General features: G+C 38.4%; 2 protein-coding genes across 4 annotated transcripts; both read left to right on the top strand.

Annotated features, from left to right (window-relative positions):
* The first annotated feature begins 7,235 nt into the window (after nucleotides 1–7,235).
* hspb7 (heat shock protein family, member 7 (cardiovascular)) lies at nucleotides 7,236–12,935 on the top strand. The gene is made up of 3 exons (XM_008413063.2): nucleotides 7,236–7,755; nucleotides 11,764–11,888; nucleotides 11,964–12,935. Exons 1-3 carry the CDS (start codon nucleotides 7,590–7,592, stop codon nucleotides 12,141–12,143), a joined length of 471 nt encoding a protein of 156 aa, XP_008411285.1. The 5' UTR covers nucleotides 7,236–7,589; the 3' UTR covers nucleotides 12,144–12,935.
* Nucleotides 12,936–14,819: 1,884 nt separating this feature from the next.
* Nucleotides 14,820–24,203, top strand: zbtb17 (zinc finger and BTB domain containing 17). Of its 3 annotated transcripts, XM_008413061.2 has the most exons (16): nucleotides 14,820–14,993; nucleotides 15,124–15,218; nucleotides 15,788–16,030; nucleotides 16,163–16,351; nucleotides 17,879–18,199; nucleotides 18,278–18,361; nucleotides 18,809–19,062; nucleotides 19,585–19,727; nucleotides 19,805–20,105; nucleotides 20,189–20,276; nucleotides 20,448–20,564; nucleotides 20,701–20,821; nucleotides 21,722–21,852; nucleotides 21,962–22,222; nucleotides 22,314–22,403; nucleotides 23,088–24,203. In XM_008413061.2, exons 3-16 carry the CDS (start codon nucleotides 15,826–15,828, stop codon nucleotides 23,495–23,497), a joined length of 2,715 nt encoding a protein of 904 aa, XP_008411283.1. In that variant the 5' UTR covers nucleotides 14,820–14,993; nucleotides 15,124–15,218; nucleotides 15,788–15,825; the 3' UTR covers nucleotides 23,498–24,203. The 3 variants fall into 3 exon arrangements, with proteins under 3 accessions (XP_008411283.1, XP_008411284.1, XP_008411281.1); XM_008413062.2 differs by lacking the exon at nucleotides 15,124–15,218 and having other exon boundaries at nucleotides 14,820–15,080; nucleotides 15,824–16,030; XM_008413059.2 differs by lacking the exon at nucleotides 15,124–15,218 and having other exon boundaries at nucleotides 14,820–15,080.
* The last annotated feature ends 103 nt before the right edge of the window (nucleotides 24,204–24,306 follow it).

The raw sequence follows: 24,306 nt of genomic DNA, 5'->3' as shown, positions 1-24,306 counted from the left end.
TATATATGACACTAATTAAATTAAAGTAGGCTTTGTCATTTCGTGAATATCTACAGAACAAATACAGAAAGTTAGAAATTTAAATACAAACTGTACCTGTGATCACCTACGTTTTTTTTCTGAGAGCATGAGGGAATCAAATGGTGTTAAAAAAAGAAACTGAAAAATAAGTAAAATGGAACCAAAATTTATAAGTTGAAGTTAACTCTTCATTGCATTATTATAACACATATACGTGCCATTTAAAACTGTCCATAAATTGAAAGAGTTTCAATTTACGGACTGCAAATTGAACTGCAACTGAGTGTCTCAGAGGGGGCAGACGGAGCTTCTGGCTCTGCAGCTCCCCTAGTGGTGACTAAAGGACATGCAAACTTTACACCAGCATCAGAAGATTTGCTTATACCAGCAGTTTGATCTAGATTCTAGAGTATGGCATAGAAAAAGGTTAGGCTGAGCCAAAAATTATTAATAACCCTCGTAAGTTTAGTTTGTAAGTGATTGTTTACATTTTAAAACCTTTTTCTGCTGACAGAAAGCAATATTAGCATCTGGTGAATGGTTTGAGTGCTATAATGTCAATAAATGTTTTTTTTTTCCAGTTATAATGGACAACTATATAAATAACTTTGTTACTGTTTTCATTTTATTGCTTCATTACCTTTAGAGAGACAGCGATCTCAGTTCCTAACAGAAGTAAACTTCCAAAAACTTCATGAATAGAAAAAAAAATTGTTAAATAATAATAAAAATAAGAAAAACAGAAAGAACTTGAATCTCACGTTGCTGCTAAGTATCAGTGCTGCATCACAGCTAACTGCAACAGGGAGCTAGAAAATAAGCATTTTAAACCTCAAACAAGGTGTTGCTTGAGTAATTTGGGGATTTGTTTTTATGTCTTTCATTTATTTCAGGACTTGCGGACCRTTTTGGCAGATAATTATTGGTGGGTGACGTTAAAAGAGTATATATTGATTGCATAGATTGATTTGTTGTAGCTGTTTTTCAGCAAAGAAGCTGTTTACATAGTGAATATATAAAATTGGGTTTTGGTTGTGGAGGCATAATGCAACCCTGTATAAACTCTTAACGACGTGGATCAAAAACCAGGGAGCAGGTGGTGGGCCAAACGAGTAAACATCATGATGAAAAGCAGCAGTGCTTGAAACATCACTTGTTTGTTGAAGGAGWTAACATTATTTTGGAGCCCTGTGATGTTTCAGCTTTTTGTCGTTTGTTTTATTTTCTTTGTACTTTTTCTATTTTCCAAGAGAAGCAGTTCGACTGTGGATTATTGCAATTTAAAGGGAAGATAAATCACATCGGACAGTGTTTGTAAACTCCTTTTCCTGAGCTGCAAGGCCAGACMWGWGGGAGTTGGAGAGTGAAGGTGATATCAAAGCAGCCTGCAAGGACAAAGTGGTAAATGTAAAGCACAAAGGCATTTGTAGTTCGCTCAACTCAGGGTTTAATTTGAAGCCGTAGCTGCCTCTAATCAAGAATACACTACATTATTGATTTCATGCAACAACATGCACAATGTGAGGTCTATTTTTAATAGAAAACAGAACAATGAGACACATAAATGTCATTTCAATCCTATTCAGTTCCATTTGCTATCTGCCAGAGCTTCTTGATTAGATGGCTGTCAGTCTAGTCTAGGYTATATTTTGCTCTTCATCCTCCGGATCAGATTTTTGGACAACTTTTATATGTAGTACAGTGGAGCTGTGTATGGAGCTAAATCGGGGCCATAAAATTTGTTCAAAATAAACTTTTAACAGACGTTTTGTTTGTGACTTGGAAACGTTATATGACCTGTTTTAGATTGGTGAAGCGCTTGAACCTTCACCAGCGACAGCTTCAAATGTGTGGTTCACCAACTCTGCCCAGGTGTGTTCTTGGCCTGCCGCAGATGGTTGAGTCTCTGGTTACAAAGACACGCAACTCAATGAGCCACAATGAAAAGGGTAAAAATGGGTGTCTGGAAGAAGATTTTTATTTCTTGAATGAAATAATTAAAAAAATCTTTACAAGCATTTTGAGATAAAACTCCAGTATTGAATTTGGAAAGTTGTCAAAAATATTAAGGATCATGTAAATTTGCTAAAAACTACTTAACGTCAGTCTCCGTTGACATTATGGAAACATGTCTGTATTTTCCTCCAGTGTATTATAAGCCTGGCAGGCCACCAGGCTTTACTTGTTCCCCCACCAGGCTAGTTTTCTGGGGGAAACCTTACGTTAGCAAAAAGGAATACATATACAGACACACACTTATAGCTTGAATGTCTGATAACTGGATCAGGGTGTCTATTGCATAGCTTCCTTTTATTTGGCTGGTTACTTGGCTGTAATGTTTGGATAAAGTGATGATTTGGACAATTTATCTGACAAAAAAAGTCCCTCTGTTTAGTATTAAACCTGATTACAGAATGAATAACCTGGCATCAGCCGTGCAGCATGTGTTTATTTCCACTCACTCCAAGATATATAATCTTAATGCCTTGAGGCGGCGATCACACTGGCTGCCTAGATAAGACGAACCTTTTTATTAAAGGTGTAATGATTTCCGGAGCTTGGCAGCACACGCCTCTTGCACATTGTGATTTAGAGCTTCCTTGAATCAGGCCAGTTGCTATGATACAATCTTTTCTGGCTTTCCCTCCAATTGCTCTTTTCTTCATGAAATAAAACAGGGCAGGAGTTCTTGTGAAACTCATATTTTGGGACAGTTAATATTTGTGGTTTTAATTCAATTTGTGTGTTTTCACATTCTGCTAAAACTAAATCAGGAACACTGACAAAGAAATACAACACCGGATCTTAGGACACAGCATCAATCTGTCTTTGCACCTTAAGAATTGCTGGATAAAAAAATKTCATTTTTACCCAGCCTTGTTTTTAACCCAGACATGGCCTGGGAAGGAAACATAGCAAGGTTGGGTTTGATCCACCACACTTAGTTATGTTTTCAACACCCTCAAGAAATGGTTTAAAGTGACTAAAGTGGAGTGTGTTGAAAATAAGAAATCCAGAACCTGGATTTGTAAACAAGTCATAATTACATTAAAGTAAAAAATCCATTCATTGTCTATATACCATTTAACCCTTGCAGGCTCACAGTTGGTAACTGTTTCCAGAGGACAAGGAAATGCTCTGGCAGGATGCGAAGCCAGTATCTTCATGGCGGAAGGCAACGGTTCTAAGATATTATATTATTATTGAACATCACATTCAAACATCTAAACCTTACATAAACATACTTGTTTTGTTGTTTTACTGTTGCAATACCTATGGCCTGCTTTCCTCCAAAGGAGAGATGAGCTCTTGTGGAATGGATAATGGTGCGTTCCAGTTGTAGTCAGAACTGGGAAATTCCTATTCCCAATTTCCCAGTCAGAAAAATCATTTGCTTATGTAGAGTAAAGCTTAAAATAATGTCCGTAAGAGGTGATGCGAACATTGTCAATGTTGAAATCCTGACTTCTCCGACAATGTAGACTGGTACACTTTTACTTGCGACATGGAACAGGAAGCAACAGCATGAATATCAAGGTGACTGAATCAACATGTTCAAGATGGTGGAGTCTGAAGAAGGAGTAGGCTTTATCTAATCACAAATTTTCACTAACTGGTTAAAAAAAAAACACCCGACATCTATCCCAGCAACATAAACCTAGCATTTGTTTTAATGAAATTATTTAAGAGTGAGTATTCTCTCTCTCTTGCTCGATAATCTCCCATTCCAGTCACGTTTGTCAGCCTGTCATTTCTGCTCAGCTTTTGAAGCCTCTCCATCAGCTCTCATCTCTGCCTCACTGGGAAAGCAGCCTGGTCACAAGCTGAACAACRTACCGGAAAATACCCAGAGATTGTTTGGATTCTGCATCCTGTCGAGTAATTTTCATGATTCGTGCACCGACTGGTTTTCTGAAATAATCCTGGTGGCTATTGAATTTCTATTTAAAAATGAACAAAATGGCAGTCAGTGTGGGAAGCATGACAGATGTTACAGATATAAGTGAGAGAAAAAAAYATTTCACTCATAAATCCTTAATTTTCTGTCCACCTGATGGCTTGAATCTTAATGATGGCTTAAATTAGAGGTTCTCAAGCCACAGAAAATCAACAATATTCTTGTTGTTAGGAAACCGAGGGGGCCCTGCATGTTCCCTGTTTGGGAGGAGGTGAGTTGCTAGGCTGGATTTAGACCCTGAGCAGGGGGCTCTCTGCTCTACGGTGATAAGGTTGAAATCAAATAATACTTAGTTGAGTGATCTGTAACGTCTGGTAACCTTAGAGCTATCTTCAATAAAGAGGTCTCTATTTGGCAGCAGGCACCTGGGGGCTTTTCAAAGATGATAATGGCAGATGTTAAATGACTGGTGGAAATCTCTGGCAAATCAATGGATGTGTTTGCATGTCTTGAATTCTGTGCTGCATACGGCATAATGAAACTTCAAAGCACGACTCGAATACACAGCATCAGAGAGCCCATAAATGGATTTAAATGGATTAGCTGTTAGCGGCGATAAATAGGGAAAAAAAAAAAGAGCAGCGTTTTCTAATCATGACCGGCTGCACACCTCACGCAGATATTAATAGTCACCAAGTAATGTCACCACTAAGTCCTCTGTTCCTGCCTGGGGGCTTTGTTTTCAAGCACATTCTTTCCATCTTTGTTTTGCCCTTAACTTATCTGCAGAGATATGAGGCAGGGCGTTCCCATTTAAAGAGCCAGAGGAGACAGTATTTTTCCAGCTGATCGGTAGCAACTGGACTTTAGAGCTGGTGAAGTTCAAACAGTCAGTCTTTCTTTGGATGTAGTTTTGTCACACTGTGTTGAGTTTTGTCATATTACAGTAATTAGTTTATATCAAATTTTCAGTTTATGTGAACTACAATTATTAGATTGTCTTGGGGGAAAAAAATGAAAAGTTCAGATTAGGATGTCATAAGTTTCTGATCAATTCCCAACATTTGAGTTGAATCTGTGGATGCATTTAAGAACAATGCCTGAAACTCTGTTTTCTTGTGTGACATCTTGGAAACATTAGGTAAAATCAGCCATGACATCAGGAAGCATGGGAGGTTCTAGCCAGGGGTTGTTTCAGGGGGGCCAGYGCCCTCCTGTACTGAGGGAACACTAAATAAATTTCTTATGATGATATGTGCTGGCCCTTGKACCAATTAACATTTTTACTTKTATGGCTTTACTTTACAATAACAATAGGTACAACTTTTAGATGTCTGAAAGTTTTTTTACGTAAAATATATTCAAGTTTGACTGCAGTTTCAGTGACCAGCCGTTATGCTGTTTGGTGAGGCAGTTTCTATGTCCTAGAAATTGACATTCTTTTAGWGTGAAAGGTGTGAATTAATACACAGGACAAACGCAAAAAGCCTCGTAAAGATGCCGGTTGAAGCGTTTAAGCTCGTCATTATTCAATGACTTTTTCCTAGCAGAGACAGGAAGATGTAATTTCAAAACATACTGCATGCAGAGCGCTGTGACGTTTTTGCATTTATATTTATGATAACGTCTAGTTCCATTCATCTGGAATGGAACTTGATTTGCCTCAGAAGATCTGCTGAAATCTTTTACAGGTGTAGTGTTTAGCTCTATGGTGTTTGTCATAATATGAATGTCCTCCATATTTTTGCCTCTTATAATTTCATCAACCCCAATATACACAAAGCATATTTTACTTTAACATATTTAACATATTTTACTTTTTCTTTAGTATGCTTTTTAAAACCCAGTAAGCTCACCATCTGTTTTGACTACCAACAGATATTGTGTACAGTTTGAATAAGAYCGGTGCATTAACTSCTGAAAATCCTTTTTATTTCTCAAATAAATCATACTTTACAGAAACGTAAACAAAGTCTCTTAGTGTTGGGAACAGATCTGTTTTATCTTTCATTGCCAGAAAACTTCTTCTTCCCCAYGTTTGATTACAGGGATTTTATGAATGATTATTTCTGAACCTGCTGGATGCTGTCTACCWTAGTGCTTTAAAATAATAGTAATTACATTAACCTACAGCGTATAAATCAATGCTAGACTGTTACCATCATACTTGATGACTATTGTATAAACAGTGCAGCCCCAAATACCAGAGCCTCTTAGCCCTCAGTGCTCCAATCGATTCACTCTTTAAAAGAAACTTGGAAGTTTATTGGACATCTTTTATTGCGCTTCATGTTTTCATTTGTGTTGGTCTACCAGTTGTGTTTTAGGGTTTTTGTTAGGGATGGGTATTCATCGTATCACTAATCATAAAAAAATTCTTATCATGGTGAAAATTTTGATTTATGTTTGTTACAATAAATTCCCACTAAGGATRTTTTTTTTWAAAAAACAAAAAAACACGCTGTCTATATTGTTGTGATTGTTAGCTTTAGTATTTTTTCACTGTTTCTTTAATGAGAGTATTATTACATATAAATGAATTTGGAAATATGATATGCGAGCAATTTGGTGATTCAAATCACGCTTATTGACGTGGCTGGTGTCCTGAAAAAACATATTGCAAATTGATGTTTTGGAGTGCAGTATTTGTGTTTGATGTATCATGCAGTCTCAGCCATACATTTACCTAAAAAAATAAGTATCATGACTTTTATCGTTAGCACAATAGTATGTCAAAATATTGTGATAAAACTTTAAATCCATATCGCCCAACCCTAGTTGTTGTTTTTGTCCCTCTTGTGGATCTGAACAAAGCTAGACAGTACAAATAAAATTCATATAAACATTTAAAAATGGCACTTTTAAAAAATATTGCATTTTACGATGAATACAGTTTTTTCTGTTAGTGAAAAAAGATTCACTGCTGGATAGCATCTTTAATGCTGTGTGTTCGTTACACTCGAGACGAAAACGAATAAACAGATGATTAACAAGTGATCAAAGAGATGAAATAAACCCTCTCTAATGAGATCACACCACCCTGTAAAAAACACCGGACTGCAAGTCATTTGATGGCAGAGCCGTCTCGGATCCGGTTTCAGGTCAAAGACGTGGGGCTGAATGTTAAGAAAGCTGAAGATCCAGACAGAAGAAGTGATGGGGTGCAGTGAGWGTCAGAGAGTGGACAGAGAAGCTATTTTAGGGATGATGTGCCTGGAATGACAACTGTTGTGCCCCTCACCCCCTCTGCTCATTCCCAACTCTCTCTACAAATCCCTCTCTCTCTCTCTCCCTCTCTCTCTCTCTCCCTCTCTCAACCTCAGGCCCTTCATCACGCAAAACTTTTCCAACCACAGACTCTCCTCTTCATCCCTCTGTGCGTCTCACGATAAAAATAGAACAATATTAGCCTTTTCCAAATGAGCTGTGACACATATGCCACCTCCCCAGCACGCGTGAGTATATAACGTCCAGGAGTACTCTGCTGTGGGAGAGCAGGACAACAAGTCCTAAAGAAGAAAAAAAAACAGACATAAAAGGAAATCATTCAGGAGAACAAAAAAAGTTGTGTGATTTATTTTTAATATCCAGAGCTGCTCCAGGAACGATCCGCTTCTCTCCGCCTCCTTCTGCTCTCCTCCTCTGCCTTATCCAGCACTTGCGACCATCCATGAGTGTGACCAACTCCTCTGCCTATCGATCGGAGCGCAGTTTCCACCAGACCTCGTCCTCGACCTCGTCCTCTTGCAACCCTTACATGGAGAAGAGCCGGGGGCTTTTCGCCGAGGATTTTGGATCCTTCATGAGGCCTGGGAGTGACGCCTTGGGATTTTCCAGTAAGTTTGGAGGAAACTTTATACTCTTGGAGCTCATTTTGTCAGCAAGAAAAGTTTAGAAAAGTGCAACTGGATCTGTGAAAAAGTGATTTMTTTTTCTTCCAAACAGGTGATGAAATATGTAAGTTAGGGGGTCAGAGTGAAGAGGGAGTTTGATGTGGTTGATGTGAGTGAACAAAAGCTTTCGTATGGGAGACAGCAGAAAAGATGCAACCGATGCAAACAAAACAAATGCAGAAGTATAGTTTTTCCTGCACTTTTCTGGCTGAAGTACAGAGTATAGTCATGAAGCGTTTCACTTTTAAAGTGTGCCGTTTGTTTTTGGACTCAGCAAAACCTCCAGGTGGGCTGAAATAGTTGGGTGTTGCTGCATATACAGAGTACAAGTGTCAAAATCTGACATGGGAACTTTAAATAAACTCACACCACGGGCTGGTGTCCTCTATTGGTCCAAGGTCACAGTAGGATTGTTTGAAACTCTACACCTACTCCATCTCATAGGATGGGTACACACAACATAATGATATAAAGGGCCTAAAGATTTAAACATCTTGAAGTTGAAAGAGTGAAGGGCTTTCAGAGTTAAGTACAGCACAAATGTAAAGTGGAAGAACAAATGTTTTTTGATTCCCTTTGAAAAAGACCCAGAGTGACTTTTCAGATTGAAAAGCCATAATAACATAAGTGAACAAGCAACAGCATGAAGACGAAATGGAACGCAGCACTCGGGTCAGAAATGAAGTTGGGGAAGAGATGAGAGTAAAATAATATAGACTTTTTCCTACATGCAAAACATCTGCCTGACCTGAGGCATACCATCTCCAAGGTGATATTTTACCCTTAATGTATGATATTTTATTCTGTTTTTTTAAAATATTCTATCTTTGTGTGAGTCTATTTGATSTGTTGTCATTTTTGCTGCTGTTGAACAGAAATGTCCCCACTTTGGACAATAAAGAAATGCCTATTCTTCTATTCTACTCTATGCGATGGTGGCAGCATCATGCTGTGAGGATGTTTGTCTTCAGCAGAGACAGGAAAGCTTTTCACATTTGATCACTCCATTCGGAGGCTGAATGGAGCCAAATGCAGGACGATGCTGAACAAAAGTCACTGTGAGACTGCATAAGACTCGACACTGGGGTGGAGGTTTACCTTCCAGCATGATGAAGACCCAAAACACGCAGACACAGCTAAATTAAGGTTGTTTAGATTAAAGTACATTAATATGGTGGGTCTTAGGTCTAAAAGCCTAGACCCAAAATCCAGTTGTGAATGTCTGGCAAGTCTTTTCTGATGTGCGCTGCCTAATCTGACTTAGTTTGAGCTACTTTTTTTTAAGACAGATTAGGCATTAATTATTGCACATGGCAGAGACATTTCCCTAAGTTTTTGCTACTGTAATAGCAGTAAAAGGTGGTTCTACAAAGTATTGTATCAGAATGGATGAWTACAAAATCACATGATGTTTTTTTTTTGTTTTGTTTTTTTTAGAAAACCACATATAATTTTTCTTCCACTTCGCGTTTATGCTCTACTTTACATTGGACCGTCACATGAAATCCAATGCAATAGAGGAACATTAGAGGCAGCTCTACTTGCAAGGTGAGCGCGTCTGAAAGCAGCAGTTCTGGACAGACTCCTGACTGTGTGACTTCACATGCTGAGTATCTGGGATGACGCCTGCATAAGGAATGAGCAAATGGTTGCTGGGTGATCAGAGTCTACACACACACACACACACACACACACACACACACACACACACACGCATACATACACAGAGTTAAAATGATGTCACATACTGAAACTAACATGTGCAGTCAGAGTACACACACTGACACTGACAGTCATGTGATACAGTAYTTTAGTGAACCCAGAATCCAGCTGTTTTCTGGGTTCGCTAAAGAAACTGGATATGCCAGACAGGAAAAAATATTTTATACTAAAACAAACCAGCTTTTAGTGTTTAGTAGATCAGTTCATAAAGATAAACAACATAGTGACAAATCCTGAAACCTGGGTCTGACAATCCTTTCACCTCTACAGATTTATTTTTGCTCTKATTATTTTCCCTACAAGCTTCTTTTAGACACACAAAAGCAGTGCATGTGCAGGAAAACGTCTATACCATTTTGACAGATCCATATTGGGAAGATGAGCCATTGTTGAACAGTGCCATGGTGTCTGTAAGGTAAAGACGGGGAGAGAAAGTTGAAGTCACCTAGTTGGCGGCTGATTTATGCCTCATTTATGTTTGGCTAAACTTCCCAGCAACTCTTATCATTCAGCTGATTGACACCAGCTTGTTGCTTTAATCAGCAAATATTTTGTATTGCCTTGTAGCTGAAAATGGGCTATACAAATAAAATTACCTTTACCTTTAAGATCAAGTCAAATGGTGGCTTTTCATACTGGTTATAGGGGCAATGGGAGGCTACATGGGGAGGTGCTCAAGTACCTAATTAAAAGAAATCCCTGCACTGCACCCTGAACATTTTATTGCTCCTAGGCATATGCAGTCAGATWTAWGCTTTATATGCTTTGTGCAGCAGTGGACTGCATTATATCCTGTCATAGAAATTATTTGATTGTCTGGATTTTGATAGTTCAGGTGACAACAGATAAAGGGGCTCATTCAGGGTGCAGTTAATGGCTATTTTTTATCTGTGTGCGCAAACAAGGACACATTTTGTTCCAACGTCACAGCTGTTTGAAATGTTCACAGAAAATGTAGTCCTTGAGGGACGGCATCCATCCTACGTGTTTTAGTTCTCTCTCTGGTGGTAGTAACAACCTGTTCAGCATGTCAATGTTTTTCTTGGGCCTTCTAATGATCCAGGTGCGTTAAACCAGGGACAGAATTAAAACATGCAGGATGCCGGCCCTCCAGGACCCACTTTGGACACCACAGAGAATTGTTCTAWACAGTGAATGTGAATATCTGTGTCTTGTAGATACAGATATTCGAGTTACATGACAATTACTAAAAACAAAAAAGATTAAAAGTTTGCCCCAAGTGGTCTAAGAAGAGAATGTGTAAATTGTTTTTACATTTGTGRAAAATTTTAAGTATTTATCCTTTAATCTTTAGGGGGTTGTGGGATTTTTCATCTGTATTCCTCCATTAACATTCTAATGCAATAGTTAATAAATAATAATAATGTAGAACCTTGGGCGTGTGACTTGCTTCATGAATTCTTCTTATTTGTTCTTCTTTTTCATGTTTTTAATCACCTTTTAAAGTTGWAATCAATAGTTATTTTGGTGTCCTGAATGCCCTTTTACATTTTTTAATGTTAAGACTTTGTTTCTTTTACTCCAACATATTGCTGTTTTAGTTTGCTATTACTAAGTTATTGTTTTCAAGAGTCCCGGGTGGCATAATTATTGCTGTCGATCCTTTGTCATGGTTGCGCTCTTCTGCTCTGCTCACCACACAGATTTTCCGTTGAATTAAGGTTTGAGGAGAGTGATAAGAGAAAAACGTTGACTTTGGATCTGGTGAACCAAGCCCACATTTGAAATCGCCTGCTGTTCCCATGGCCCACCAGTATACGTAAAAGTGGAAAGGAAGCTTCTTCCCTGATACTAATTGTTTATTGTCAAACAAGCTGCAATAAAGATGATGAGTTTTATAGGGAGACTTGGATGAGTTGTCAAAGGAAGTTTTTATTTTACCTCCTTCATCATCTTACACAGTTTATGGTTTCAGTAAAACTAAATGTTCCTGATCAAGCAGTTAGACCAGAAGCTAAGCTACGTCATGTCATATCAATAGTGCATGGTAACAGAACGTGATTTTTCTACAAGTTCCAAGAAGGAGTACAATTTTTGCTATAAGAATTATTAGTGGTGCCTACAAATAATGCAGATGGCAATTTTATTAAAAACTGTTTTTCCTTCACATGACATTGATTTTCCCAATGGCACCAATACCTGTTAACATATTTAACTGTACTTCCTTTTAACCAAACATGATTTCTGCTTTTTGTCTGGCGTTTTCAGGTGGGACTGGAAATATCAAAACTATTGACGATTCGTATCAGTTTACAGTTGATGTCCGAGACTTCTCTCCAGAGGATGTGATTGTAACAACATCCAACAATCAGATAGAAGTCCGTGCGGAAAAGGTGAACACTGTGTTGGATTTTTAGTGTGAGAAACAGAAGCGTTGGTCCTCCATAACATCTGATATCTGTCTGCAGTTGGCCCAAGATGGTTCAGTCATGAACACTTTCACCCACAAGTGCCAGCTCCCCGAAGATGTGGACCCGACCTCGGTGACGTCGTCCCTGGGCCCTGAGGGGACTCTGACGGTCCGGGCGCGCAGACAGCTGGCTAAACACGAGCTGACACAGACCTTCCGCACCGAGATCAAAATCTAGAGACAGACCGACTTCCTCAGCACAAACTCACCACTTTTTGCGTTTTTAGAGCTAACTAATGTACCTTCAATGGATGAGGATATGATTTGTCATATATAGACACAAAAAAGTCAAATTACCTGTTCCTACATACAGGWWKAAACAAAAGGAGCACGTACATGAACTTGCAGGAACCAGGAGATTAATTATTACTTCACTGACTCACAAACATAATTCAACAGTTCTTTTAATACTTTATATCCCTGCCACACAGGTACATATTGGCCGTTTGTTTCAGTGACATCAGAAGACATGAGTCTATAGAAAACAAATATTGTAGCAGACACAACTTTGTCATWAGCTAGTCTGTCAAAACATTGCTAAAAAAAAGAGCCGCAACTTTCACACACCATGTAAAAACACAGCACAGTTACACACCTCAGGACACCGGATGTTTGACACAAAAAGTGAAACTGATGTCATGACCTAGTTTTTGATTGCTTCAGCAACTACTTCTCTGACCACTGGGGCACTGATGGTGCCTTCAAATTTTATATCCAGATGGTCAGTTGATCCTTAAATATAAACAAGAATAATCTAAATGGTGATGTGTTAACAATCATCACCCCATCCTCACACAGCAGAGCACAGCCTTGATCCCAATACGCACGCCCTATTCAGAATCGATGCACACATGCCTCAAATCAGTCTCTCATTTCAAAAAATACTAATTCTGATATGTCATCTATACTAATTTATTGCATTTTTTGTGTGACAAAACTTTCAATAAACATGACTACAAATAAATACAAATATCTGTTTTGCTTTTTTCTTTTTTTACAGAATAGACCTATATCAGCAAAGAAATGAAAATAAACTTATCAAATTTTATTGTATAATTTATTTATTTAAAAAAATAAGCAACATCAAGCATCATTATTATGTTTCTTCACGCTCTATTTTAGGACATATTTACAAATTTTTCATTTCAGCTCAGTAAATATGTTGATTTTCATTTGGGTGGAGTCAGAAAACAATTGCCCCAGAGCTAAAGCTTATTATGAACACCACATGATTCTCTTCTCTATCCAATTTCTTACAGACTGTCTGGTACAGTTTAGCATACAACTGGCTGGAGCCTTTCCTAGTTCACAGGAGAAAAGTGACAACCACAAGGTTGATTTGCAAAATCGATCTGAAACTGAATAATGATTTAGTAACTGCTCTTATCATGAACTCTCTACTCATGTGATGAAATTCAAAGAAACTATTCAAAGTGAAAGTGTTAAAAATGTATCTGTTGCATAGCAACCTCCAAGCTTATTGCCAACAAAAACAAATATTGAAATTGCTATTTATTTTATTGCAGTAGCATGATTTAGCTCAAAATGGTTTGGAAAATTGTATATAGAATTACACAGACTTAATATTATTCAGAGCAACAGTGGCTCAGGAGGTAGGGATTAGTGGACTTGGTGATTCTTGAGAATACCAAGAATCCCCTATTCTATTAAAGTCCTATTAAAGCACAAAATTTGAATAAAATATACACAAAATATATTTTTTTCAAATATCTGACTAACCTGGATCATGTGAGCACAACAATGTATATTTCCAGGTGTTTGCTGAATATTTTTTTATTTTAAACATTGTATTTGGTGGATGATGCCTGTAAAATCCCTTGTCCAGGAGCAGAATTCAGTACATTATAATAGTTTAAAACAAATAAAGAAATACTAAAATTATATATTATGACAATTAAGTATAAGTAGTCATATAAATAATCATAAAAGTATCAATAAATTTAATAAGAAATCATTTTTATATATTTTCCAACTCCATTGAACTTTGTCCCTAGTTTTTGTCAACACCGTCAGAAATGAAAAGAATGTTAAAAAAAATCAGGCATTATTGGGGGGCTTCTGAGGACCCCATGACCTCTTCCTTTGCTAAGAGGGCTAGTTAGCTCTGGTTAACTTATGTTATTCTTTAGATTTTTCTTCTTTTTATTCCTAAGTTGTTTGTCACAACCATGATGTGTCAACWCMATAACTGACMATTTACAAAACTTTGATGAAATTTTGTGAAATAAAAGCTTAATTTTGGTATAATGTAAAGATTTCATGGACCTGGTGAGCTACAATATGGCCTCCTTCAGAATAACATCATATAAATTGAGGTAGTTTGGTATTTTGTCAACTCCATCAGATGTCAACTCCATCAGTTTTTGTGACTCTTTCAGTGAAATTGTTGTCAAATCTCAAATAATTCATTTTAATGTATTTTACATAAATTGCATTACTTCATATGTATCAAGTTTTTCATTTTACTCACTAGTTTGTCATCACCTTCAGTTCTGTCAACTCAGTCATGCAGTGTCGACTCTGTCAGATGGACTTTTAGTTTTTTTTTTGTTTTAAATAATATTTATTTTGTTTCTTAAGAAGCATTTGTCTGTTGTAAAAATATCACTAATAGGGTATTTTAAGAATAATTTTAGATTTATTTTTGTCAGATGGTGATGACAAAGTCCTGGGTCTGGTCGATTAAAAATTTAATTTTTTAAGAAATGTTGCTACTGGGAGCCTGCACCTTAGTATTTTTACATTTCCAAAACATTATTTGTCGTATTTGCATACATAAGGTTGAGAAATAATAAAAAAAAAAGTATATRGAAAAATTAAAACCCCTTTTGTCCCTAATTTCAAGAATATATATCGCCATCTTGTGGTTATTGTTTGCCTAACAAGTGCTCCTACTGCGCCTGCTCGTCTGGCACATCCGGTTGGTCCCTATCAATCGATCAGAGAGAAGAAGATGGYGGCGGATATACTACGCAAGAAAGGATCGATCACCGAAAAACTCGATTGGGTTCGTTTTTTTCTCCTGAGTTAGAAACCAAACACTACCACGTAAATTGCTACTGTGAAGTCGAAGTGAAGCAGTCGTAACAAATAGGTAATTATGGATTTTTTTGCTCATGTAATAATGGCGCTGAAAGAGGGCTTAGAGACGGAGCTAGCCGCGAAAACAACAAGACAGGAGGACAGGCCTGACTCTCCGTTCCGACATCTTGTTCCTTCTCTACACATGCATGTAGGCACGCTAAATTAATCCCTGATAGCAAAGCTGCTAGGATGGAGGAATTGTAATCGATGCGTTGCACTGTCAAACCTAAACTGTTTACTTTAATGYACTGTATTCATGTGTATGTCTGTAAGCGTGTGTTTAACCACCAGGACAAAAGTTGAACTTTAGTGTATTGCCACTAATGTTTTGGCTGGTATTTCTCACATTACRCTCTATGCTTTTGTTGGCTGTAATGTGTTGTTATTGTTTGTTAAAACTTTCACTATCATAAAAAAACTAAAAACCTGTATTCATTCTAGTAATTGTGTGTTATGAATTATGAATATTGTTACTACAAGGTGTTCAGAGCAATGATTGATCAACAACCGTTTTTGCTCCTTGTACTTGTATTTTTTGCTTTAGAAATACTATATAATTGTATCTATTTGTCTTTGTTGTGTATTTTTATTCAAATTTATACCATTCAGTTGTTTTCTTACATGAATATAGACTCATAAAGGGTGATCAATTCACATTAATTGAAACTATTTCAGTTAAAATTAAGAAGCTTTTAAGCCTTTCTTTTGTTGCTTCAGACACACAGCTCTGCCTTCGCCCTTTGACCCTGACAGCAATGGAGTTCCCGTGGCACAGCGGGGAGGTTCTGGAGCAGCTCAACCGGCAGCGTAAGCAGGGGCTGCTTTGTGACTGCACCTTCGTGGTGGACGGTGTGGACTTCAAGGCCCACAAAGCCGTACTGGCAGCATGCAGCGTCTACTTCCGAACCCTTTTCCTGGACCAGAAGGACGTGGTGCATTTGGACATCAGCAATGCCGCTGGTAGGATCCAGTTGTGATGTGGAAACTTTGACTATTTTAGAAGCAACTACGGCTGCTTATTCGTCATTGGTTCCTAACCAAATTTTGTATTTCTCTGTGTGTGTGTTTTGGGTTTTTTTTTTCATTCTGCAGGTTTGGGTCAAGTCCTGGACTTTATGTACACCTCCAAACTGTGCTTAAATCCCAACAATATTGAGGACGTGCTGTCTGTTGCCCACTTCCTGCAGATGCAGGAAATCATAAATGCTTGTTCTGCGTATCAGTCAATGTCAAATCAACCACCATCCATCATAACTCTGGATCTTCCTGATGATCAAACAGGTCTCTAAGTATTTGAATGTTTGTGTGTGTGTGTTGAGAAGCTAAGAATAATCAGATTAAGGCTGCACAGTGAGTTTTAAAGCTAATGCGTAGTGTTGATGCACTTCTTTAAGGCAGTTATATAAAGAAGTTTGTATCACTAAACAGCACAAAATATCTGCATTTAGTCATATTTTCAATTGTGTTGATATTTGACGCTTTCGTTGAACAGACAGTGGAGAAAGTAGTAAAACTAACAATACGGACAGTTTGTTATAGGAAATTTATCATGATAAATAACACGATGTATACCAATTGCAGTAACAGTTGCATTTGATATATTGTGGAGCTCTACATCAGATGACTTGGTTTAATTGATGGAACTCTGAATTTTGCTCTGTACCAGAAAATCCTGTTGTCATGAAGAGCGAGTTTGTTGATGAAGCAAAATGCAGAAGAGAGTTGTTGGAACATGGCTCATGTTGAAAGCTTTAATGAAAAAGTTTCCATACTTACAAAAACTTACAACATTAGAGCAGAACTAGAGCTCTAATGTAGAGCAGAACTACTTTAACAGGAACAACAGGGAGGCAACAGCACCAGGCAGGATTAACAGGAGGAACCAACAAGGAGTGTGAGCAGGAGAAGGGTTCAAATACTGTGAGGGTGAATTGTGGAACAAAAGGCCTGGGCTGATTATCTAATGGGTTGCAGGTGTGAGGAGAGACCGAGGGAAAGAGGAACCAAGAGGGAAACTGACTAGAGCTAGGAAGGGAGTCAGTGAGGCTTAATGGCGTAAATGATTAGCAGCTGGGGAAGAGGAGTAAATGATAGACTGACGCAAGGCAGCAAGGGAGGACATACAGGGGAACCAGGAAATGAATCTAACTGTAGTTATCACAAATAATAAATCCAAGAGCAGACTAAGAGTAAAACATGACATGACTGGTCAGTCAAAATGAATAAATAAATAAATAACTGAGCTAACAGAGTAAACAAACATGGATGAAGGAAAAAAAGGAATCAATACAGGGAATACAATAGAAATAATAGGTGAATTTTTGGTTTTAAGCTCAAGACCACTTGGCTTTAAGTGGCCTTGAAGCTACTTAAGTAGCCTTTAAGCCAAGTCTCATAAACATCTGGGCTTTGGCCTTCTCAAAGTCTGGAAGAGTCAGACATTTATTGCTGCAATCCCTCAAATTCTGCTACATTAAAAACAATACTGTAAAGAACAGTTGGTTCACACTGATGCCAGTTATCACCATTATTGCTGCACAGCGCGGCACAAGGGGTAATTACTTTTTCACAAGGGGGCAGGATTTGCTGCAGGGCTTTTTTCTTTTAACAGTAGAATCAGTATTTGAAACCTGCATTTTGTATTCACTACGTCAGTTTAATCTGTAAGTGTAAAGGTACAAATACGTGTACATTTTTGTCTTTACATCAGGTCATCTTACAGTCTCTGGCTTAAATTTCAATCTTTGATTTTCCATCATATCCTTATACCCTAACGCATCTGGTCTGATATATTTCTTAACAAACCAGGTGAAAAGGCAGATGGAAGCGAACAGAAAGAAAATCAGCCGTCAGAAGTTGCAGCAAAAGCGGAGGAGTTTCCTTCTGGCACACCGACAGAAGATCTCAAGAACCCACAGAGTGAGGATGTGAACGGAGACACTTCTGCTGATCCGCAACAAACCGCTTCTCAGCCGAATCCCATCAGAAAGCACCCGGGCCGGGGAAGACCCCCCAAGAGCTCTCAGGTTTCTGCACAGAAGACGGTGTCGGTGAAGGAGGAAGAGGAGGGCTCTTCGGCGAATGCGACAGGATTTCAGGACGACCCCTCGGATGCTGACTACGCACCCAGTAAAAACTTTTCCATGAGATTTTAAGGTCCATAAATTGGCACATAGCAAATCTTAAAACGGGGTCATTTATCTGCAGAACCGCAGTCGAGATCTTCAGGCAGCTACTTGAACTCGCGTGGAAGAAGGATCAGAAAACCTGCTCGACGTAGGAGCTCACCTGGTGAGCTGTGTGCTTGTGCCAGCTTCCTTTGATATTTACCAGGCTGTCCGTGCGTTACATTTCAAATCAAGCGTCATTAAAAAGACACCTTAAGGTCTTCATAAATCTAAGACCTTAAAGTGTCTTAAATTTATTTTTAAAAATATAAGTTGGCCTTGAATACATTAATTACAGGTCTTGTTATGGCAAGACTATTTCATCTTGTATGTATTATGTAGTTTTTTATTTTCTCGCTGCACATTTATATATGCACATTTTTATGACATTAGTCTTAATTTCATTCATAATGGTCTTAAAAATTCTTTAGTTTGAGTTGGTGAAACCTCCAGAAACCATGTCTAAACTCACAACAACAATTTATAGCATAGGACTGTTTTACGTTTTGCCTTTTAAGACAAAACATGTAAGACAAAACGCCTTACATGCTTTTGGATGTAATCTTTCCAGAAAATGACTCTGAAGACGAAGGTTCATCAACGGAAAAAAAGGAGAAAAGGGCGAGGGAGGACGAAGAGGCGGCTGACAGACAGGAACTACTTGATGGGGAGGCCAGCGAGGTAGAGGAGGTCGAAGAGGAAGAAGACGACGTCGAACTGCAAGGGGAAGGAGACGACGAGGAAGACGGAAGACTGACTCAGGCATCATCAATGAGCAACCGAACCGAATCGAAACCGTACAGCTCTGTGACGCACAAGTGTGGGGTGAGACCAATAAAAGCAAACTCTGGTTCAAAAAACATGGGTCTTTATTCAGTTGAAGTGAACACTGAACGCCAAGCGGACCGGAGACCGCTCCGAAAGCAAGAACGGACTATAGCGCAAGGCATTCTGGGTGAATACAGCCAAAGCAAAAGCTCTTGTGTAGAGCGTAAGCAGGAGTAACGGCTCGTGGTCTTTTACTAAAGACAAAAGAGAAATTGTACAACTGCTAAACTCTACTCTATTTCTGTTTACATTTTGTGAAGAAGTAAGTTGCACTCAATGTCTTCTTCAGAGGTTTTTGTGTCCTGTACCAGCTAAAAATGTGGCAAATGTTGCAAGTTTAGTTGTCTATGAAACTGAGTCACCCAGAATATCAAGATTTTTTTTTTTTAAATGTCAGATTAAAAAAAAAAGCTTTTTGTTAGTTTTAACTCCATTGAGTTTTGCACACTGTATCATTCAGTTTCAATTTTTTTTTTTTAGTTTTTTTTTTATGTTAGCTCTTTTCTTCTATTCTTTTAGGACTGCGGGAAGAAATTTACCCACACAGGTAATTTCAAGAGACACATGCGCATCCACACTGGAGAAAAGCCGTTCAGCTGTCGGGACTGCAACAAGGCTTTCTCTGACCCTGCCGCTTGCAAAGCCCACGAGAAAACACACAGGTGAGGTTCACCTTTTCATGCATTGTTCCACCTAGTTCTACTCAGTCAGCTTAATATCTCTTGTCACCCTTTTATAGCCCCCTGAAGCCGTACTGCTGCTCCACTTGTGGGAAGAGCTACCGGCAGGTCAGCCTGCTTAACCTGCACCGGAAACGGCACACGGGTGAAGCGCGCTACAGCTGTGACGTCTGTGGCAAGCTTTTCACCACTTCGGGGAATCTGAAGCGCCACCAGCTGGTGCACAGCGGGGAGAAGCCGTACCACTGCGACTTCTGTGACAAAGCTTTCTCCGACCCCACCGCCAAGATGCGACACCTGGAGACGCACGACACGGAGAAAGGCAACAAGTGTCCGCACTGTGACAAACGCTTCAACCAGGTGACAGTATTGCATTACAAAGGGAAACAATTGCATCAGCAGCTTTTTATAACTCATATTTTATTTTATTTTTTTTTAACCAGGTGGGAAATCTGAAAGCTCACTTAAAGATTCATATTGCAGACGGGCCCCTGAAGTGCAAGGAGTGCGGCAAACAGTTCACCACTTCAGGTAAAGAAAAAAATTGTCTTTTTAAGAATAATATTTAAAATAAGTAAAAAAAAAAAAAAGGAAGTATTCATAAGATCAGCACTTCATAATTGAATTGAGTTTTTTTAAACAAAGTTGGCATCATTGTTTGGTTTCTTTGAATCATCTGATCTCTTGGTGTGTGCTTGTTAGGCAATCTGAAAAGACACCTGCGTGTTCACAGCGGGGAGAAACCGTACGTGTGTTCGCACTGTCAGAGAGCTTTCAGTGATCCCGGAGCTCTGCAGCGCCACGAGCGCATTCACACAGGTGATCCTGTCACGTTCTGGACTGTTGTTTGTTGCTTTATCAGCAACATTTTCTCATTTTCTTTATTCCCCAAAGAAATCCCAAATTAATGTTGATTATTTCCCACCAACATGAGACAGTGTTGTATGTGTTACAGGAGAAAAGCCCTGCGTCTGTCTTGTGTGCGGCAAGGCTTTTACTCAAGCCAGCTCCCTCATTGCTCATGTCCGGCAGCACACCGGAGAGAAGCCCTACGTCTGTGATCGCTGCGGCAAAAGGTCAGATTTAAGCCCTATGTCGGTGTGGAAATAATTTGTGCGTGTTTTCTTTTGCATTTCACTGAGCTTGGAAATCTGAGATGGTAGATGTGAAAGAGAGAACAGAAAAGTAAAGACATCTTGAAATATTCTATAAAATGACAGAATGTAAACATGTTTTTTTTCTGATCCCTATGTTTAATTAGAGATGCAGCAATCCAATATTAATATCTGTATCGGTCCAGATATTGAAAAAAATTCTAGATCGGATTTTGTGACAGTAGGGGTAGATCTATTCAAGCTTTGGGTTTTGTGCTCTGAACAACACCATGCTTTAATGTTCATTTTACATTATATTTAGAATTTCTAATGTCTCTGTCTGAATCGTTTGAACGTAGGTTTGTTGCAGTTTAGTTTTTACATGTTTGACCAAGGTAGTCACCATATTGCTTTCGTCAGTTTCAGTTTATTTATTTATTTATTTATTTATTTATTTATTTTACATTGACTGTTATACTCCTATTTATACTGACTGAACAAATTAAAGTTGAGCTGATTTGACATTTTTGACCAAGTTTATCAAAACAGTACAGTACAGCACACTTGAGTGTTCTGTACTGGTACAGAGTTAGCAAATCAATTTGCAATTCAGTACATTTATGTCTCTATTTAAAAAAAGAAAAATGTTTTATGTCGATTCAGCCTTTCTGTATCCGATTGTATCGGCCGATACTAGACCGCAGATATCGATATCGAAGTGAAAAAAGTGTATCGGCGCGTAGTTATGTTTAATGATATAATAATTCATCTTCTGTAATAAAGAGTGGGTCAAATTGACGCCAACGAGACGTCTACAGCCATGTTCTCTGTGCCCAACCTGTGGCAGGAACACTGACCTGCTCCAACTAAATACTTCAACAGGTTTGTGCAGTCCAGCCAGTTGGCAAATCACATTCGACACCACGACAACGTGCGACCACACAAGTGCCAGATGTGCAACAAGGCATTTGTGAATGTGGGGGATTTATCCAAACACATCATCATTCACACAGGCAAGAACTAACTTGGCTACGAAACTCAGTTTAGACTAACGCTGGAAATCTGTAGGCTACTTCCTCTGAAAACGTTCTGGCTTGTAAAATTTCGTTCGTCTGGTTCCAGGTGAAAAACCGTTTCTTTGTGACAAATGCGGCCGCGGCTTTAACCGGGTGGACAACCTGCGCTCCCATGTTAAGACCGTTCATCACGGCAAAGCCGGCATGAAGAGGCTGGTGCTGACGGGGGGAACCATCGAAGAAGTTGCTGACGACTACACCGAAGCTGGGTCTTCGGACGAGATCAAGATAGTCACCGTTACCACAGAGGACATTGTCACCCTTACGACCGAGGCCCTGGCAGGAAGTGCTGTGGCTCAGCTCACGGGTCAGTATCTGTCTCTGAACAATGGCTCAGACATTAGGCGCCATCTTTTATAGGAAATGAAGATAACCGCTTGTCCTGTGATGGTTAACAGTCCTCCCGGTGGCTGCCTCGGTGTCTGCAGATGAAACGGAGGCTTTGAAAGCTGAAATCACCAAAGCAGTAGAGAAGGTGCAAGAAGAAGGTAAAATCTGAACTGTTCTTTACCTCTTAAAATTTGAAAAACTTAGGATAAAATGTAAACTGTGATTCCATAATCCTATGATTCTTCCATACAAAGTTGGTTCATGTTTTGTGGGGAAAAAGTCTAAATGTTCTTAGACTTACAGTGACTTGCAAAAGAATTGATACCCTTGTAATTTGTCCACAGTTTGCCTGGTTACAACCAGTTTTACTGGAATTTTATCTGACATTCTATCAAATGAAAAATAAATGCAATACTTATTTTCGCAGGATGTAAAATTAAAACATTTTGTGGTAATAAATTAATTGGCTCTTTTGAGGGAAAAAATAATTAAGAATAATTTATTATTTGAAAAATTTGTCAGTACATAAAAATGTTGAAAATCTTGAATCGTTTTGCGATTCCTACATTACATCAACCGAATATCTAAAGATTTCAACAAGGAACCATAATCTGCATTTTACCATCATTCTATTTTAAGTTACTACATTTAATGTAATTTAATAATCGGCATCAACCTTAAGCACAGGAAGATGAAGGACAAAACTGGTTGAAAATTGTGATATTTCATGTCTTGTCTTATTAAAATGGATTTTGAAAAACAAAACTTAAGAACAGTGGATCTTACAAAATGACATTAGAGACACGATTTGAAATGACAGTGCGAATTTTCTTTCCACTCAGACCCCAACACTCAGATCTTGTATGCTTGCGACTCATGCGGCGATAAATTTCTGGATGCCACCTCTTTAGCTCAGCATGTTCGGATCCACACGGCCCAAGCCCTGGTCATGTTCCAGTCAGATTCTGACTTCTACCAGTACACCGCGGCAACTGCCACCGGAGAGGGGGATGATGCTGCTGCCACTGCAACCTGGCAACCTGCGCCCGAACAAGTCATCCAGGAAGAAGAGCTGATCTTCCATACGGACGAAGAAGAGAGGAAATCAGAGGAGATGGATGGAGAGCAAGTGTCAGAGACTGTCATTCATGTGGAGGAGGCGGTCGAAGTGGAAGAAACTACTTCTGAGCACCAAACAAATGAGAGGGACGGTGAAGAAGAAAAGGAAGAGAATGTGAAAAGTAAAGATTAGAGGTAGTGGAGCAGGTTTATCTGCAATGTATAAAATGTTGCTTTTGTTAGAAATCTAATTTATATGAGAGGAATTTAGGATATTATGTTTCTTGATGAATTATATATTAGGTTATAACATGATATTTAAAGAAAACTAATCTGGATTCCATCATTTTAAATAAAATTGATTTTAACCTAATTTAATCTTTAGTGGTGCATTTGCTTTACTCTGTACAGCAATATTTTGGTAAAGAGTTGCAGAGATGATTAAACAAGTTTGTATAGTTTGTTTATTTTAAGACTGAAATGTAGGACTGTGTGACAGACTTACAGTCTATGCTAGACTATAAATCTAATAATCAGAGACTCATTTTTTTCCATTTTTTGATGAAATATCTCTTCAAACATGAACTGTGTTTCGCTGTGCTTAGTGTACAGTGCTTAGGATTGGTAAATAAACATGAGTCTACTGAAGACTTAAGTTAAGAGCCTTTCGCATACAAGGTTTGATTTTTTATTTTTTTATTTGTATTTTTTTTCTTTTCAGCAGGTTTCACTAATCCTGTGCTTGCATAATTGCAAGGAAGTCTTAATATATCAGATTTATAATCATATAGTTGTGGTTTTGACAGTTTTGAGCTGATTTCAAGGTGTTTTACTCTTTATTTGATATGTTTATTTTCCCACCTGTAAAAATAATTTGTAGTAAATATGTGTAAACTTGCTCAGACTTGGTGGATCATTACAGAATCACTTCTGTTTGATATGCAAAATTATTTCATTTTATTTTTTTGCTTAGTTCAAGATTAACATGTACAATTTGAACTT

Source organism: Poecilia reticulata, linkage group LG7 (genome assembly GCF_000633615.1).
Source record: "Poecilia reticulata strain Guanapo linkage group LG7, Guppy_female_1.0+MT, whole genome shotgun sequence".
NCBI lineage: Eukaryota > Metazoa > Chordata > Actinopteri > Cyprinodontiformes > Poeciliidae > Poecilia > Poecilia reticulata.
The sequence above is the reverse complement of the archived record's forward strand: the minus strand, read 5'-3'. Positions and strand labels throughout refer to the sequence as shown.